Genomic DNA, 15509 nt, shown 5'->3' with positions numbered 1-15509 from the left:
TAATAAGATTTGGTTTTACGGATGAAGTCTCTGGCTGAAAAATCTTTTTTTAATTTAAAGGTTTAAATAACCAAGTTGTTTTCTCAGTCTAACCAATGAAGTTTCTGTCTCATTCTGACCTATCCTGGCCTGTAAAGAGCTGTGGTATAGCCCACGGCAACAAATCAGGAATCAGGTTGAATGCCCTGCCTAGGGGTGTAAAATTATGATTGGATGCCACAGGTTAGTGCACCTCAGTGATTTATTAAATAAGCCTGTAAAATACTAGAAAATAAAACATTGCATACATCTAGTGAGGTTTAAAGTTTTCAAAACCTCGCTATAAGGTCTCCTTACTGACAGGACTGTGTCAGTGTTAAGGCTACAGAACACAAGATACAAAGGCGAAAATAGCCTTAAATCACCCTCTCTTATAAAACATGAGTCACTTTAAACTCAAGGAGGTGGTTTCATGTCTGTTACGTGGAGTGGGATGACTAAACTGATATGGCTGAAGCGCTGGCATGGGTCCATGGCGCTACTCAGTCAAGCCTTCCTTTGCCCTCCAGTGTTGGTGCTCTAGCAGTGGTGTGTGGACCAATCCTAAAAGATCCACATGCAGCTTGACAGTCTACAGAGTGATCAGTGATAAAGTCCTCTGCTAGCACAAGCCTTGAATGGGATCCCTTGAGCTGGACACTAAGTGGCAGGTGGCAGAGCCTCCTTACATCCACACATTCAGTGCATTAAGCTCGTATTTTTGGTTTCCAGGCCTTGCCAGAGCGGTCCCTTTGACAAAGTCACTTGCCGGCGGGCCCCTGAAATAGGGACTTTGGTTTAAGGAGTGCAACTCTTCAGACCCACATCCTGGAAGAGGGAGGTGTAGAACTCTGGCTCCAGCTGCCTGTTCCTATACTTGTTCACTATGTCGGTGATCTTCTGCTTCCGACGCACATGTGGTGTGTTGGAGTCGCTTTCCAGCCGCTTTCTCCTACAGATGTTGATGACTGTTTGCCGCACTAAAAAGCCTGGAAAGGGAAATGGAGAATGTTTAATACAATTTCACATTAAAGATGAGAAATGAGCACAAGTGGAAAAATAAAGCCGGTACTGACTAAATTTCGATCTGTCTATGGACAGGGCTGGTTATACTGAAGTTGATCTATTGATTAAGTTCAATAAAAACAGCCTGCCGTTTTTTCTCCCCATCACTGCCGGCGGCTATAGCCATGCAGCAGTGATCATTGAATACTGATGGTGGGGAATGCTTCCCGATTGCACAGAGCAGGTAAGTGCAACAGGTTTGTTATTTTAACCACTTTACCACTGGAGGATTTTGCTGTCTTACGTCCAGGCCACTTTTTGCGATTCGGCACTGTGCGACTTTAACTGACAATTGCGCGGTCATGCAATGCCGTACCCAAACACAATTTACATCCTTTTTTTCCCCACAAACAGAGCTTTCTTTTGGTGGTATTTGATCACCTGTGCGATTTTTACTTTTTGCGGTAACAATATTTTTCACATTTTTTTTATATGAAATCCCCCCCCCCCCAAAAAAATGTAAAAATCTAAATTTTTTATCATTTTTGGCCAATTTGTTTTCTGCTACATATTTTTGGTAAAAAAAAAAATCGCAATAAGCGTATTTTGATTGGTTTGCGCAAAAGTTATTGCGTTTACTAAGAGAAAGATTTCTGTCATTTTTGGTGTTTTTTTTTTTTTTTAACGAGTAATGGCGGCGATCTGCAATTTTTTTTGCAGGACTGCGACATTGCGGCGGACAGATCAGACCCTTGACTGACATTTTTGACACTTTTGGGGGTACCAGTGACATTACTACAGTAATCAGTGCTATACATATGCACTGTTACGGTAAAAATGACACTGGCAGGGAAGGGGTTAATTTTATTGGAGAGGGAGGGGTTAATGTGTGCCTGGTGCTTACTGACGTGTTTGGGGGGAGGTGACTATGCTGAATCCTGCAATCTGACCCTGCCTGTCACTTATTAGATCCGCCCGCTTTGTTTACACAAGCGGGCGGATCTCCACACTCGATTCCCCGACGATCGGGGAAGAGCGGCGGTGATCACCACCGCTCCTCCCCTGGCCCGACTCCCGCTGTGACTGAAAACAGCGGGAGCGAGCCTCCGGTGGCGCGCGCGCGCCGCCCACAAGGGGAGGAGTCCAGCGACGTAGATCTACGTCGCTGGACGATAACGAGCCACATTGCCGCAGTAGCAGCAATGTGAGCAGACGTCAAGTGGTTAAAAAGAAAAAAAAAAAGGTTTACAATCAATTTAAGACTTTTGCCCTAAAGCAGAATGGAAACATCAAATATACCTTTGTCTGCATGATGGAACAAAACTGGGAAAAAATATTGCCGAAATAAAACCGGTGTATCCTGTCTTACAATAATCTGTCATAAAAAGTGCTTTCCCCATTCCATACATACCAAGTGCTCTCCTGCTGACCACCATTCCATCCACCAAGGGGATCACCATGTTGAACTTCCCAGAAGAACCATGGACTTTTACCCGGAACAAACCAGTGTATAGAGGGTGGATGAATATTACAGGCACCTCCTTCTCAGGCATGCGGTTGCTGTTAGAAGGGAAAGCACACGTTTAATCTGCAGTTGTTGCCATGTTAGAGGACAATCTTTTTTAACCTGGGAAATTCTATTACCTGATCGAAGTACTACTGTTGGTTGTGGTCTCGATACCAGTGCTGGTCTCTGCTGCCAGGTCTGCCAACGGAAAGTTCTCTGTATGGATAAGAAAAAATTAATTAAACCTTTCCAATTCCCAAGCACATAAACATAGTTGAAATCTTCATAATATGCTTTATAGCTGCGGTTGCCAACCAGTAGTTCGTGGACATCAAGAGAATTTTGGTGGTCAACATTCAACATTTGCCACCTAATCAACATTTGCCACCTAATGTTGCGTGCAGTGTTGTTCTCAATGTCCGCTGACAGTATTGACACCCAATGCCTCCTCTCTACTTCCAGCTCCTGCAAATTCAGAGGGAGGCGCTGAGAGTAGACAGGGGGAGGTGAGGAAAGAGGGGACTAATCACAGACTGGGAGGGAGCAGGGAGCTTTAACCCAGGATGAAGCTGGAAAGGGCCAAACCTATGGTTGGGAAATTGGATACGGTATGCGCTTTTATACCGGAACATTGTAAGCGCAATAAATTGTAATTTTCTTTCTATGCTTTGTTTGTCTGCACTTTTTTGCAGCTGATCAACAGCAGCTGGTAGATCATGTGGATGAATGAATTGGTGGGCCATGTAACTGGGAGGAATTTACCAAAAATGCACCTTCCATTACAGTTAAAGTGTAAGTCCAGGCAAAACATAACTAAAGCTAAACCTGCTCTGTGCCACATTCTAACCCTAATCTATCTAGCCCTGTAAACCAAAAAAATCGCTGTACTTACCTTTTTTGCAGCTGATCCGACCCGGTCCACGGTGGCGGAAGCTGTGTGCAGGAGAAGACCGACAGCAACTGTAATAAAACTGCTGGGAAGTGAAGTCACCCATAGAGTTACTATGAAGCTTCCGTTGTCAGCTGCCTCTCCTGCACCCACCTCCACACTGAAGTCGCTGCTGACAGCTGGTACCGGAATGGATTGGCTGAAGAATAGGCAAGTACAGCGATTTTTGCTTTACAGGGGTTAGATAGATTAGGTTTAGAATGTGGCAGAGAGAAGGTTTAGTGTTAGGAATTGCCTGAACTTCTACTTTAATTGAACGCACCATGTCAATTTTTTTCTCAGGTGACTGAATGGATGACATGGATGAAAACGCATCTAAAGCGCATATTCGCTGTGTTAAATTTGAACACAATGCTTTAAAAATGATCTAAAACCGCATATCGCCTTTCACAACACAGCAGTGTGAACTTAGGGCCCCTAAGACCAGACAAACTTGTGTTTACACTTTGCTGGAATGTTAGGAGTGTTGGCTCATATAGTGTGTTGCACGCTGCTGAATACTGCTACATACATTGCTTCAGGCATCATACACTCAACATAAAAATAAATTTGGGTGTTTAGCCTGTCACAAGCATTTTAATAACAGTAAATGGGTAATTCTGAAGAGCTTATCAGCTCCGATATAATGGTAGTAACTGCCAATTCCTTCTCAATTAATTCCATAGAAGAAAATTAACTGCAAGTGGTAAACCACCACTGTGATTGATAAAACATACAGCATGGACTTTGTAAATAGGAGTGATAAAAACAGATAATAGATTGGGGTACTTTATTTATACATCAACAAATGATACTTCTTGGCCACACATCTTAAAATGATACCACAGTGGTCACATATGGATTGAAATTCGGCTGGTCTCTGCTGAACCAGCAGAATTTTGATCCATGTATGGCCAGCTTTACAGAGTTGCTTTAATTTTTAAATAAGGCAGGCCATACACGGTTTGAATATGAAGATTCGAACCGTGTATGGGCAAGGCTAAATGTACCAAGTTGATCGATTTTACCTGTGATTATTGCTAGTGGCTGCCATAGCCGCTAGAAATCACAGTCTTCTCTCGGTGGGGACAGCTTTACCTGCCAGTAGAAGACAATGACAAGGCAGGGGGGATTCCCGCATCAACACTGTCTGTGTTGATGGGGGAATCTAGCAAAATGTGTTGCAGGAAAGAAATTTGCTCCCTGTATGGCCGGCCTTAATGTTGTAGACTAAATGATGTGCATTTAATGTATTTTATGCACATTTAAAAGCCACCCTAGTGTAATCATTCAAAAGACCCAAGACTTCTGCTGAGTGTCACCATCCTGCATACATCAACAGCTCCAGACAGTTTAAAGCGGTTATTTAAGTGATTCTCTATAGTGTTCTGCCATTAAGGATTTGCAGGCTTCAGATGGCACGTGCGGACACTTCAAGGTGCCGCCACTGTACACCTGATAGCATTTTTATTTTTTTAAAGGGACAGAGCAACTTCAGTTGAATCTACTCCCAATCTGCATGTTTGCCCAGAATTTGTGTTTCTATAGCTTAGTACAGCTCAGCAACTAAAATTTCCAGGAGGATGTCAGCAACAGAAACCTTCATATTTCTTTTTTAAGGGTAACTGATGTGCAGAAGGGGCACTGCAATATAGGCAGTATATCTTCAAAAACACTATACAGTGGAAATGATTGTTACAGTGTGTGGTTTTACAAACATACCCAAATCATCATATTGCTCCAGCCACACGACAGCCACTTTAGTTTCTGGCCCAAGTGGTGGGACAGTTCTTCCATGTGGAAGCTTCTTAGCGCGTGATGTTGGACTAAGCTAAAAAAAAAAACAAAAAAAACACGTGATTAAAGCCCAATTTAACTTTTAGCTTAAAACAGCTAAACACATTCCAGGTGCATCAAAACAAGAGGTGTGCAAAAGCTTACAGTTTTCTAAGGCAGGCACAGCAGTAAAAAGGCCTGTCCCCTGGCAGTATACTGCAGAGACTGGCCCCTGCTCTCTGTTTGGAAGCAGTGGTCTCTCTGTAGTAGTCAGACATGCCCCCTACCAAGTCATAGCCCAATCAGCAGGGAGCATTAGCTTTGCGGATTGCAAAGCTATAGGTCTGAGCAGATTAGATTAGACCTGAGTTGAGGATTACCTATGGTGAGATGGTTCAGGGTCAATGTAGGATGTGACTAGAGAATTTAGGCAAGACACAGACATTAGAGAATAGTCTCAGGCATGATCTAACTGCCTGTAGATGTCTGAGACTGGCTTCACAACACATGGTACCACTTGGTAAAACGTGTTACTGCAACACATCGTAACCCGCAGCACTCTGCAGTTCCTTTAGTTTAGAATGGCACCCAAATGAAGAAGTGCAGAATCTGCCTACAAACTCCTACTTCAGTAAGCTGCAATAAACATGCTGTGCATTATGAAGCAATGCAATGGCAGTCAATTCTAAAGTGCGTACAATACCTTACTATAATGGAATAGTTAGGTGTGAGAGCCCTTGAGGTTCAATTTCCAGCAAAACTATTTGGGTAAACAAAGAGACTGTGTTTATGTTGGAGAAGTAAAGGACATACAAAAAAAGCTGGTGCCAAATTATCTCAGAAGTAGCAGCCGTCTATCTGTTATGTTCTTTGAAACAGAATTGTCTGAAGATGCCCAAAGATACTGTTGGAACAAGTGGTGAATATCTCAAGCCTTTACTGCCCATATTACCCTTTAAAAATGGAAATTCTGACTTGCCAGTAAATTTTATATTTTGGAGCACAGTACAGCATACAAGAAAAGGAGTCATAGACAGACCCTAGGTTATATTGCTGCTACGTTCAGTTGATTGGACAATGGCAAAAGCATTCTGGGAATGCCCCAAGTACACCCTCAAATAACCACATTCACTCTGTGGGACTCCAGTTTTGTAGTAAGAAAAATGGAGAAACAGAAGACAGAGGGGAGGGACCTGTGCCCTGTACTATACTCCAAGATGATCTTAAATCAGTGGTCTTCTAACTATGGCCCTCCAGTTGTTCAGGAACTACAACTCCCATCATGCTTAGTCATGTCTGTGAATGTCAGAGTTTTACAATGCCTCATGGGACGTGTGGTTCTGCAACAGCTGGAGGGCCGTAGTTTGAGGATCCCTGTCTTAAATCATACAGTACAGAACAAGAAGTCAAAGACAATGGGACGACCCCAAGCAATAGCCTGAGGGATGGGCAACATATAGCAAATAGCAGAAAACAGACCAACAGAAACGAAGAGTCAATGGAACTAAAACACTCAGATGACAACTTGAAGCACCTTACAGCCGAAGCTTGCATCAGCTGAGGCCTGAAGAGCCACAGAGTAAAATGTTGAGAAAGTATGAACAGAAGACCAGGTAGTGGTCTTGAAAACCTGAAATGCAAAAGAAGAGAGCACCTTGGGAAGGTAAGAAGCTAAGGGTCTCAACACCACCTTGTCCCTGTTTAAGACAAGTAAAGGCTCCCTACAATTGCCGCCAACTAGGAGACACATCTGATGGAGGTAATGGCCACCAAAAAGGCCACAATACTCGTGAGATCACCCAATGGGATACCTTGAGTTGGTCCAAAGGGAGGCATTTGAGGAACCAAAAGTACCAGATTCAGATCACAGGGAGGAAAAAAAAGAAGGAGTTTGAAGTGTTGAATTTACATGAATAACCTATTGTACAAAGGTCTTGACAAGAGTACAAAGCCAAAGGTTTCTGTAATAGTACTCTGAATGGTCGGATCTCTGCCTTGTCCATACTAAGAGCCTGGTTCAGACAAAACTGGAGAAAGGCCAGGATGTGAGCAATAGAATGGAGATATAGGGAGACAATTTTGAATATTCCCAGGGGTTGCTTATTCTCACACTAGCCAAAGTAGGCCTTAAAGCGGTAGATTTTTTTTGTCTTTAGCAAAGTGGGTATGACAGTGTCAGTAATTCTCCTCTTCTTTAGAAACTGGGTTTCAACAGCCATGCCCAAAAGCCAGTAACTGAGAAGCAGGGTGGAACAAACAGGAGGTATGGTCTGATTGAAGAGGACAAGACTTGTCTGCCAGGAAACTGTGGATTTATGTCTGCAAACCAAGTTCTCCTGGGCCAGTATAGAGTATTGAGGATCATAGGAATCTGTTCTTCCGCAAACTTGTGGAGCAGAGAAGCGAGAATTTTCTCTGGAGGGAATGCATACATCAGTCTGACCTGGAACCAAGGAATCATCAGTGCATTCACTGTGAAGGGCAGATTTCATGGAGCTGATCAGCCATCCGAAGGTATGAAGGAACCTGTCTTTTGGATGTTGGAAGACAAACCCATAGCTAGGATATCTTTCATCAGAATTTTGTCCAGGTACTCCATGACCCGGATGTCCTGAGATCTCAGCTGGGCCAGGAAAACAATAGGTACTTTCGTGAAGACTCTTGATGCAGAGTAAAACACGAATGGCAGAGCGACAAATTGAAAACGGTCTCCCACTGCAAACTGTAGAAAGCATTGTGGTGTATGGGAATGATGGGAATAAAGATAGGCATCTTCAATATCCACTTCTGACAGAAATTCCCTCTGATCTAAAAGAAGTGATAACCAATCTTGTATAACTTTATGCTGAATTTTGGGACACCCAAATATTGGTTTGGGTATTTCAGATCAAAATTAGAACACGTGCCTCTATTCAGTTTTGGAAGTTTGAATAAAACCCTTTGAGCTTTTGTTTGCAGGATTGGGATCAACACCTTGTGCCTGACAGGGAAGATCACTAATCTGCTTGTTGTTGAGGAGAAACTGGCAGTTTGGAGGGTAGGAATCAAAGAGAAAGCAGAGATGTTTTGTAGACCCTGAAAATGACAAATTTGACACAGAGGTCCAGGACATCTCTTATCGAAACTGGTGCAAATGCCAATGGATATCCCCCTCCACTTTGGACAGTGATGTTGCCTCTTCATTGTTAGGAAGGCTTCTAGGTATGTCTTGAAGGTTTTGGGGTTCAAGGCTTGCGACAAATAGATGGAGCTGCCTTTAACTTAGAGCAGGACTTCTGGATGGAGTAAAAAGACCCTTTCAGTAAGATGTGGTAGTAGACATAGTAGTAGTAGTATCCTTCGGCTAATTGTGTGGGGTAAAAGTGCTTTCACCCCAGTAATTTGATAAATGTATCAAGGGATTCACCACACAAGTGTTCACCATCAAAAAGCAATTATAAAAGATGCCTTTTGCAAGCAGGCTCAGCAAGTCAAACCTTTAACCACAAGATTCTGCACATATGCATGGAGAGCAGTGTCATCCCAGAGACCTAGCCCATTCTCTAGGGCACCAACCCGAAATAGAGCTGAAGACATGATCTGCAATTCTTTCATTAGACCAGGGTCCTCAAAAACAGAATCATGTTTTCTATTAATTTTCCCAATCCAATTGGTAACAGTCTGACAAATAGACATAGCCGCAGTGGTTGTAAGGCAAGTCCATCTAGGGCAGGGTTTGCCTTCAATTAGGTTTCAAAGAGTCTATCAACAGAATCTTTAAAGGAGGGAACATCCTCATCAGGAACAGCGAGATGATTGTTGAAGGAGAAAAGGCAGAATCCACTACCAGAACAAACAATTAAAAAAAAGAATTCCCATCCCCAAGGATGAAACTCAGAGTTTTTGGAGGAAGGAATACCTTTTCAGGATTTGGCCAAATCGAATGCAAAGAACAGTTAATTTGTGTGTGCAAAGAAAAGGTCTTTCTAGACTTCATCGGTTTTAGTGCCCAAAGGAACTTGTTTGGGTGGAGATTCTGGAGCTGCTAGGCAAAGGCTAATGCACCAAATTAATAAGTGAGCACACAGTAGAAAGCTTATGGATTGAAGCCTTAAGTTTGTGCCTCATAAAATTCAAGTGAAAATTCTTCTGCAGGATCCTCTTTTGCATCTACCTTACCTTCCTCAATTTCTTCTTCAGAGGTTCGATGGTTACGTGTTATACCATAGTTTCAGGAGGTGGAGGGGCAGAAGAGTAATTTTGAGCCCTGTAGACTGAAAGTTATAGAAAGGCAGAGGGTTTCCAAAAGAATTCAGACATAGTTGCAGTGAAATCTGCCTTAGTCAGATAGGCTGCCTGTTGTGCGCCTGAAAGGGAGCTAAATATAGAGGTAGGGAACTTTGTCAATACAAGACCTTGTGCTGAAGCTGGGGATCGCCATCAGCCTGAGAATTTTGCTGGTTTTCTTCAGTGTCGTCTGTTCCTGGTCTCTGCCATCACTAAGTAAGTGAATCCTCTGTGGGGCACTCTCAATATGGATGGGGAATGAAAGAGTATTCGTGTATCCAGGAAAGAAGCCACAATAAGCCAGAGCTGACCAATGTGTGATTGTGTCTCTTGAACAGCAGGCAGCTGGGAGACCAGCAGACATAAGTCTTTAATTTTCAGCAGAAATGGCGGATGAAAGTCAGCTGGAATATTGCAAGTATGTTGCTACCCAAGCAGCGATGCTATTCGGGAAAAACGCACTAAATTTAAAAAGGCAAACATTCTAATATTGTTACCTACTGCGAGCATAGTAGAGATATTCACAAAGGGGAGAACACATTTAGGAATATGTAAACCCAACATTTCATATTCCTGATATGAGCCTGCTGTACCATGTACTGGTATGAAAAAGTATCCTGTTCTCTTCGTATTGCTTCCTTTGAGTAAAATCCCTGGTGCTCTGGCCAGTCCCTTTGCTGTGCTATTAAAACTGACCACACTAAGCAGGAGAGCACACGGTGTTCAGTTTTCTAGCTATGCTGGGAACTCAGCCTGCTCTCATCCAATGATCAGACTTGTCCTGACAACCCCCAACCCTGCACCCTGCACAGCCATTTACTGGGAAGCTTAGCGTACTTGCTGCTTCTACTCCCCTTAGCACCTATGCAGCTGAGAGCAGAGGGAATGTAATCACTTATAAAAAGGGGGAAAAAAAAAAAAAAAAAGGAATTTAACATTTTTTTGTATATCTATACACAATGTTTTGCTTTTAAATTGCTATTTTGAACTGAATGGTTTGCTTTATAAGGTGAGGAGAGAAAAACACAGGGGAACCCCGTTTTACCTTAACATTGCGTACCTTACCAACTTGGGTCCCCCCCCCCACCCCTCTGCAAACAGGTAACCTTTCATGGTGAGCAGATCCCCAAAAGGGGGCTTCAGGGTCTGGGTGCCATAAAAAGCCTGCAGCAACAGAGCTGGCCTTTAAAAAAAATGTTAGCTTGGGACGCCTGGATTCTGCATTTGGCACAGGGGTACTATAAATGTCCAGCCCTGGACATTTATAGTACCCCTGTGCCAAATGCAGAATCCAGGCGTCCCAAGCTAACATTTTTTTTAAAGGCCAGCTCTGTTGCTGCAGGCTCTGGGTACGGTTACCAAGATGTACATCAAGGCTAACTGATCCGGAAACTGCTAGTGAGCCTGAGGCAATAAGCAGTTGAATCTTGCTAGAAGTGTCAGGTAGTAAAGAAAAAAAAAATATATGAGGGTGCAAAGCTATTGCCAATATACAATCACCAGAAGGTAACAGGATAATGGGATTTTTTACATACCGTAAAACCCATTTCTCTGATGTTCATTGATGGAGAACTCTTGGGAATCTTGACAGGTGGGTTATACTGCCCCCTACAGGAGTAGGACGCTAGGCAGAAAGAGACTCGACTACATCTAGTCCTATTCGGTATACTCCCTCTCTCTGCTATAGGTATTCAATTCCATCACAAGCAGTGTCGGAAGTATTACAACTCCATAGAGGGGCGGGTGCTGTGTCCGTCAATAAACATCAGAGAAATGTTTTTCCCGGTCAAAAATCCCATTTTCTCTTTCATTCATTGACTAACACAGCTCTTGAGAATCTTGACCAGTGGGAAGTCCCAAAGCAGTGTCAAAACATAAGGGGTGGAAACAGCAAAAAATTCCCAAGGCTAAACAGTAGCCAATCAGTTAACAGTAGCTCAACAAAAACAACTGGAGCACACCTGAAACATAACTCCCCCCAAAGAGGAAATCAACCCTCTAAACAGCAGCCTGCAAAATCTTGCGGCCAAAAGAAGCATCTACAAAACAAGTGTGCACAAATGACCAGGTGGCCGCCTTGCACACCTGCATCACTGACGCCTGATGACAGAAGACCCAAGAAGCACTGAATGCCCGAGTAAAGTGCGCCTTCACAGGGAAAGGAGGAACCTGACCCTTGATCGAATAGGCCTGAGTCGCTGTCTGATCAATCTTGAAATGATCGCAGAAGAAGCAGACAGTCCTTTTCGAGGCCCATCCGTGAGCATAAATAGTGAGTCTGACTTCCTAAGACTCAGTAGCTACCAGGTACACCCCGAAGTGCGTGAACCGCATGAAGAGCATGCAACTCAATTTCCTTAGGATGTTTTGGCCTGGCACACAAGGAAGGCAACACAATGTCCTCATTCAAATGGAAATCAGACACAACTTTTGGAAGGAATGACGAAGAGGGGTAAAGAACCACCTTATCTTTGAGGATCACCAAGTAAGAGGTACAAAAAGATAACACCGCCAATTTTGACACCCTGCGTGCAAAGGTGATCGCCACCAAAAAGGCCACCTTCTGGGACAGTGTAAGCAGGGGTATCCCGCAAATATTTTTAAAGGGAGGCTCATGGAGGACTGAACGCACTAAGTTGAAATCCCAGGGCGGTAGCAGGGACTGCACTGGTGGAGTCAAATGTTCAATCCCCTGAATAAAAAGGTATGCACCAGGGAGTGCGTGGCTAAAAGTCGTCGAAAGAAGACCGCCAGGGCTGACACCTGGTCCTTAATGATACTCAAAGCTAATTTCTGCTCAACCCCCCTTTGAAGGAAGCTTAAGATGAAGTCACCGAGAAAGAGCGGGGGTGCACATCACAAAATGTACGCTTTTCACGTACGATGGTAGATCTTTGTAGAGGTAGACTTCCTAGCTTTCAGCAGTGTCGGAATCACAGACTCAGGCAAACCTCTATCCTTCAGCACCTGGCTTTCAACAGCCAAGCCATCAAAGCCAGCGACTGTAAAGCAGGATGGAAGATCGGCCCTTGGGATAACAGATCCTTCCTGAGAGAGGCAGTCTCCAAGGACGTCGGCGACCAGCCGCACCAGGTTTGGTGTACCAAGACCGGCGAGGCCAGTCCAGAGCCACTAGAATGACTGGAATCCCTTCTGCCTCGATCCTGCGCAAGAGTCTCGGCAGAAGCTTGAGAGGAGGGCATAAATCAGACAATACTGGCCCCATGGGGCCACCAGCATGTCTGTGGCGTCTGCCAGAGGATCCTGTGACCACGCCACAAACCTCTGCACCTTTCTGTTGAGCCCAGACGCCAATAGATCAACACTGGGGGTGCCCCACCAGAGACACAACTGATGAAACAGATTCGGATGTAGGGACCACTCCCCTTGATCAAACGCCTGAGATAATCCGCCTGCCAGTTTTACACCCCTGGAATGTGTACGTCAGAGAGGGCCAGAAAAAAGCGTTATGCCCACTGTAGAATTATGGCTACCTCCAGAGCTGCCAACACACTTCTTGTTCCACTCTGGTGATTGACATAAGCCACACCCCTGACGACGATCTGTTCAGTGATCCAGGCACAGTCTGATTGCTTGGAGTTCAAGGACATTGATTGGGAGTCTGGACTCTTGCAGTGTCAGAACACCCTGAGTGGAGCTCCAGTCCAAAGACACCTTCCCCACCCGGACAGACTGGCATCCGTGGTGACCACAGTCCAATACAAGGGGAGAAAGGATTTGCCCTGATGGAAGAGCTGGAGAGCGAAGCCACCAGACCAGAGACCCTTTTGTTTCCCGGATCTGATTGTCCAGAGAATTCGGACACTTGTCCCCTTTAGCCAAGATCTCCCTTTAGAGGGACCTCATATGGAACTGTGCAAATGGAACCCGCCCCAAAAGGTAGAAACGATCAGGCCCAGCACCTGCATGTAAGTCCAAAAGGGATGACCATCTGCTGGACAGCAGGAGATGAATCGCAGCATGCAATTTCTTGGGTTTGTCCAGAGGAAAGAACACTCAGGCTAGAGCCGAGTCCAGAGTCAGACCCAGATAGTCCAACTTTGTGGAAGGAACCAAAGCACACTTCTGGTAATTCAGAAGCCAGCCAAACTCCCTCAGAGTCCGTATAGTGATTTCCACGTTGTCCACCAGAGAAGCAGGGGACTCTGCTCCCAGGAGGAGTTCATCAAGGTAGCCCAGCACTGTGATTCCCCCTTGACGTAGCAATGCCAGCACCGGGGCCAAAACTTTTGTGAAGACCTGAGGAGCGGAGGCGAGCCCAAAGGGTAACACCACAAACTGATAATGTTCTTCTCCCACGGTAAAGCGGAGGAAGCGCTGGTGACGGACTCATACTGGAAAGTGTAAGTAAGAGTCCCTCATGTCGATAGAGGCAAGGAAATCCCCCTGATGCAGGGATACCACCACCGTGCGAATGGATTCCATTCTGAACTTCTGAGCGTGTACAAAGCAGTTCAGTGTCTTGAGGTCCAGAATTGGACGCACCTTGCCCTCTTTCTTTGGGACTGTAAACAGGTTCGAATAAAACCCCTGAAAACATTCTGAGGTCAGAACCGGAATCACACCCTTAAATAACAGGTCTTGCACCGCCCCAAAGAGAGCTTGCAATCTGTCCGGGGACAGGCGCACATTGGAAGAAAAAGAACCTTTCCAGAGGGTAGGAACGAAACTCGATCTTGTAGCCAGACCGTATCACTTTGTGGATCCACTTGTCTTGCACCAAGGAAGTCCACGGGCCCGGAAACCAGCAAAGACATGCCCCACCCCAGGCACGGATGAGGGCGAACCTTCATGCAGAAGGAGCCTTGTCCGCGGGTCTGGAGAATCCCACTCTCGGCTTGTCAGACTAAGATCATTTGGATCCTGCCAAAGAGGCCTTGAAAGTCTTTGAACCCTTGTCAGCTGACCCAGAGGAATGAAAAATAAAAAAGCCTCAACTGATCTTCCTTTTCAGGGAGATCACCTGTTTGAAACTACCCTGGATGACATCATTAAGAGTCTCACAGGGGGGGGGGGGGGGGGGGGCGGAGAGTACTTTTCTTCCGCGGGCTGACAAGGGTAAGGAACCTTGTCGTAGATGTGGCCGAGAAGGATGGGCAACATCTACGTCGAGGTTCCTTACCCTTACCAGCCTGCGGAAGAAAAGTACTCTCCCCCTCCTGTGAGACTCTTAATGATGTCATCCAAGTTAGCTCCAAACAGGCAATCTTCCTTTAAAAGGTAGATCAGTTAAGGCTTTTTTTTCTTTTTCTGGTCCGCAGACCAACACCTGAGCCACAAAACGCGCCTTAGGACCACAGTTGAAACAGACAGAAATCAGGGGAGCCACATTCAAAGAGGCATCACAGATAAACTGCAGTCCCTGGACCAACTGGTCCGCCAGCTCAGCAAATGCAGGGAGGAGCTGCTTACCCTCCGGGTCACGGCGTAAAAGTTTAGCCCACTCGGTCAGAGTTTGAAACACCAGGACAATGGTGAAGACCAGCCTAAGTGCCGGACCCGCAACAGTGAACATATTGAGGGGCCACAGTATCTGATTTCTGTCAGCTGGATCCTTAAAGGCAGGCGATTCTTCAACCGGGATCATGGTTGCCCTATTTAACCTTTAAACCGGGGGGTCTACCACTGGTGGAACAGTCCGATTTTTAGGGAGGGACTCTTCAAAAGGGGTACCTCATCGCAAATTGTGTAGGGACCACAAAGGGACATTTTGGACATTCCCACTCTTCTGCGACAAATCTGTCAAAATAGGAGGAAAAAGGGAAACACCTTGGCTGCTCTAGACGGCTTGTGAGTGCCAAAAGGAACCGGTGCCTCCGCCGCAGCTTCAGCACTCCATTTTTACAGTCTCACACACAGACACAATCAGTGCACCAGTGACTTTTTGTGCGCAGCTAAAGGTGTGGAGGAATCATCCTCACTATCTGAAAAATCAGGGCTTGTGGCTGCAGACACTTTAGGGTGGGCCACGTCATCCCCAGCCAAATC

At 45.1% G+C, this 15509-nt stretch overlaps 1 protein-coding gene across 5 annotated transcripts in view; it reads right to left on the bottom strand.

The window, feature by feature from the left end:
• Positions 1–410: 410 nt before the first annotated feature.
• Positions 411–15509, bottom strand: part of RALGAPB (Ral GTPase activating protein non-catalytic subunit beta) — a 185213-nt gene continuing 170114 nt past the window's right edge. For all 5 annotated transcript variants that reach the window (XM_082271891.1, XM_082271892.1, XM_082271893.1 and 2 more), the window contains 4 exons: positions 5181–5289; positions 2668–2746; positions 2435–2583; positions 411–1007 (listed from right to left, as the gene is read on the bottom strand). In XM_082271891.1, the coding sequence (XP_082128017.1) occupies positions 817–1007; positions 2435–2583; positions 2668–2746; positions 5181–5289 (528 nt within the window). In that variant the 3' untranslated portion in view covers positions 411–816. The remainder of the gene's footprint in view (positions 1008–2434; positions 2584–2667; positions 2747–5180; positions 5290–15509) is intronic.

The sequence above is a fragment of the Pelophylax lessonae genome (assembly GCF_965119305.1).
Source record: "Pelophylax lessonae genome assembly, chromosome: 11".
Classification (NCBI taxonomy): Eukaryota; Metazoa; Chordata; class Amphibia; order Anura; family Ranidae; genus Pelophylax; species Pelophylax lessonae.
The sequence above is the reverse complement of the archived record's forward strand: the minus strand, read 5'-3'. Positions and strand labels throughout refer to the sequence as shown.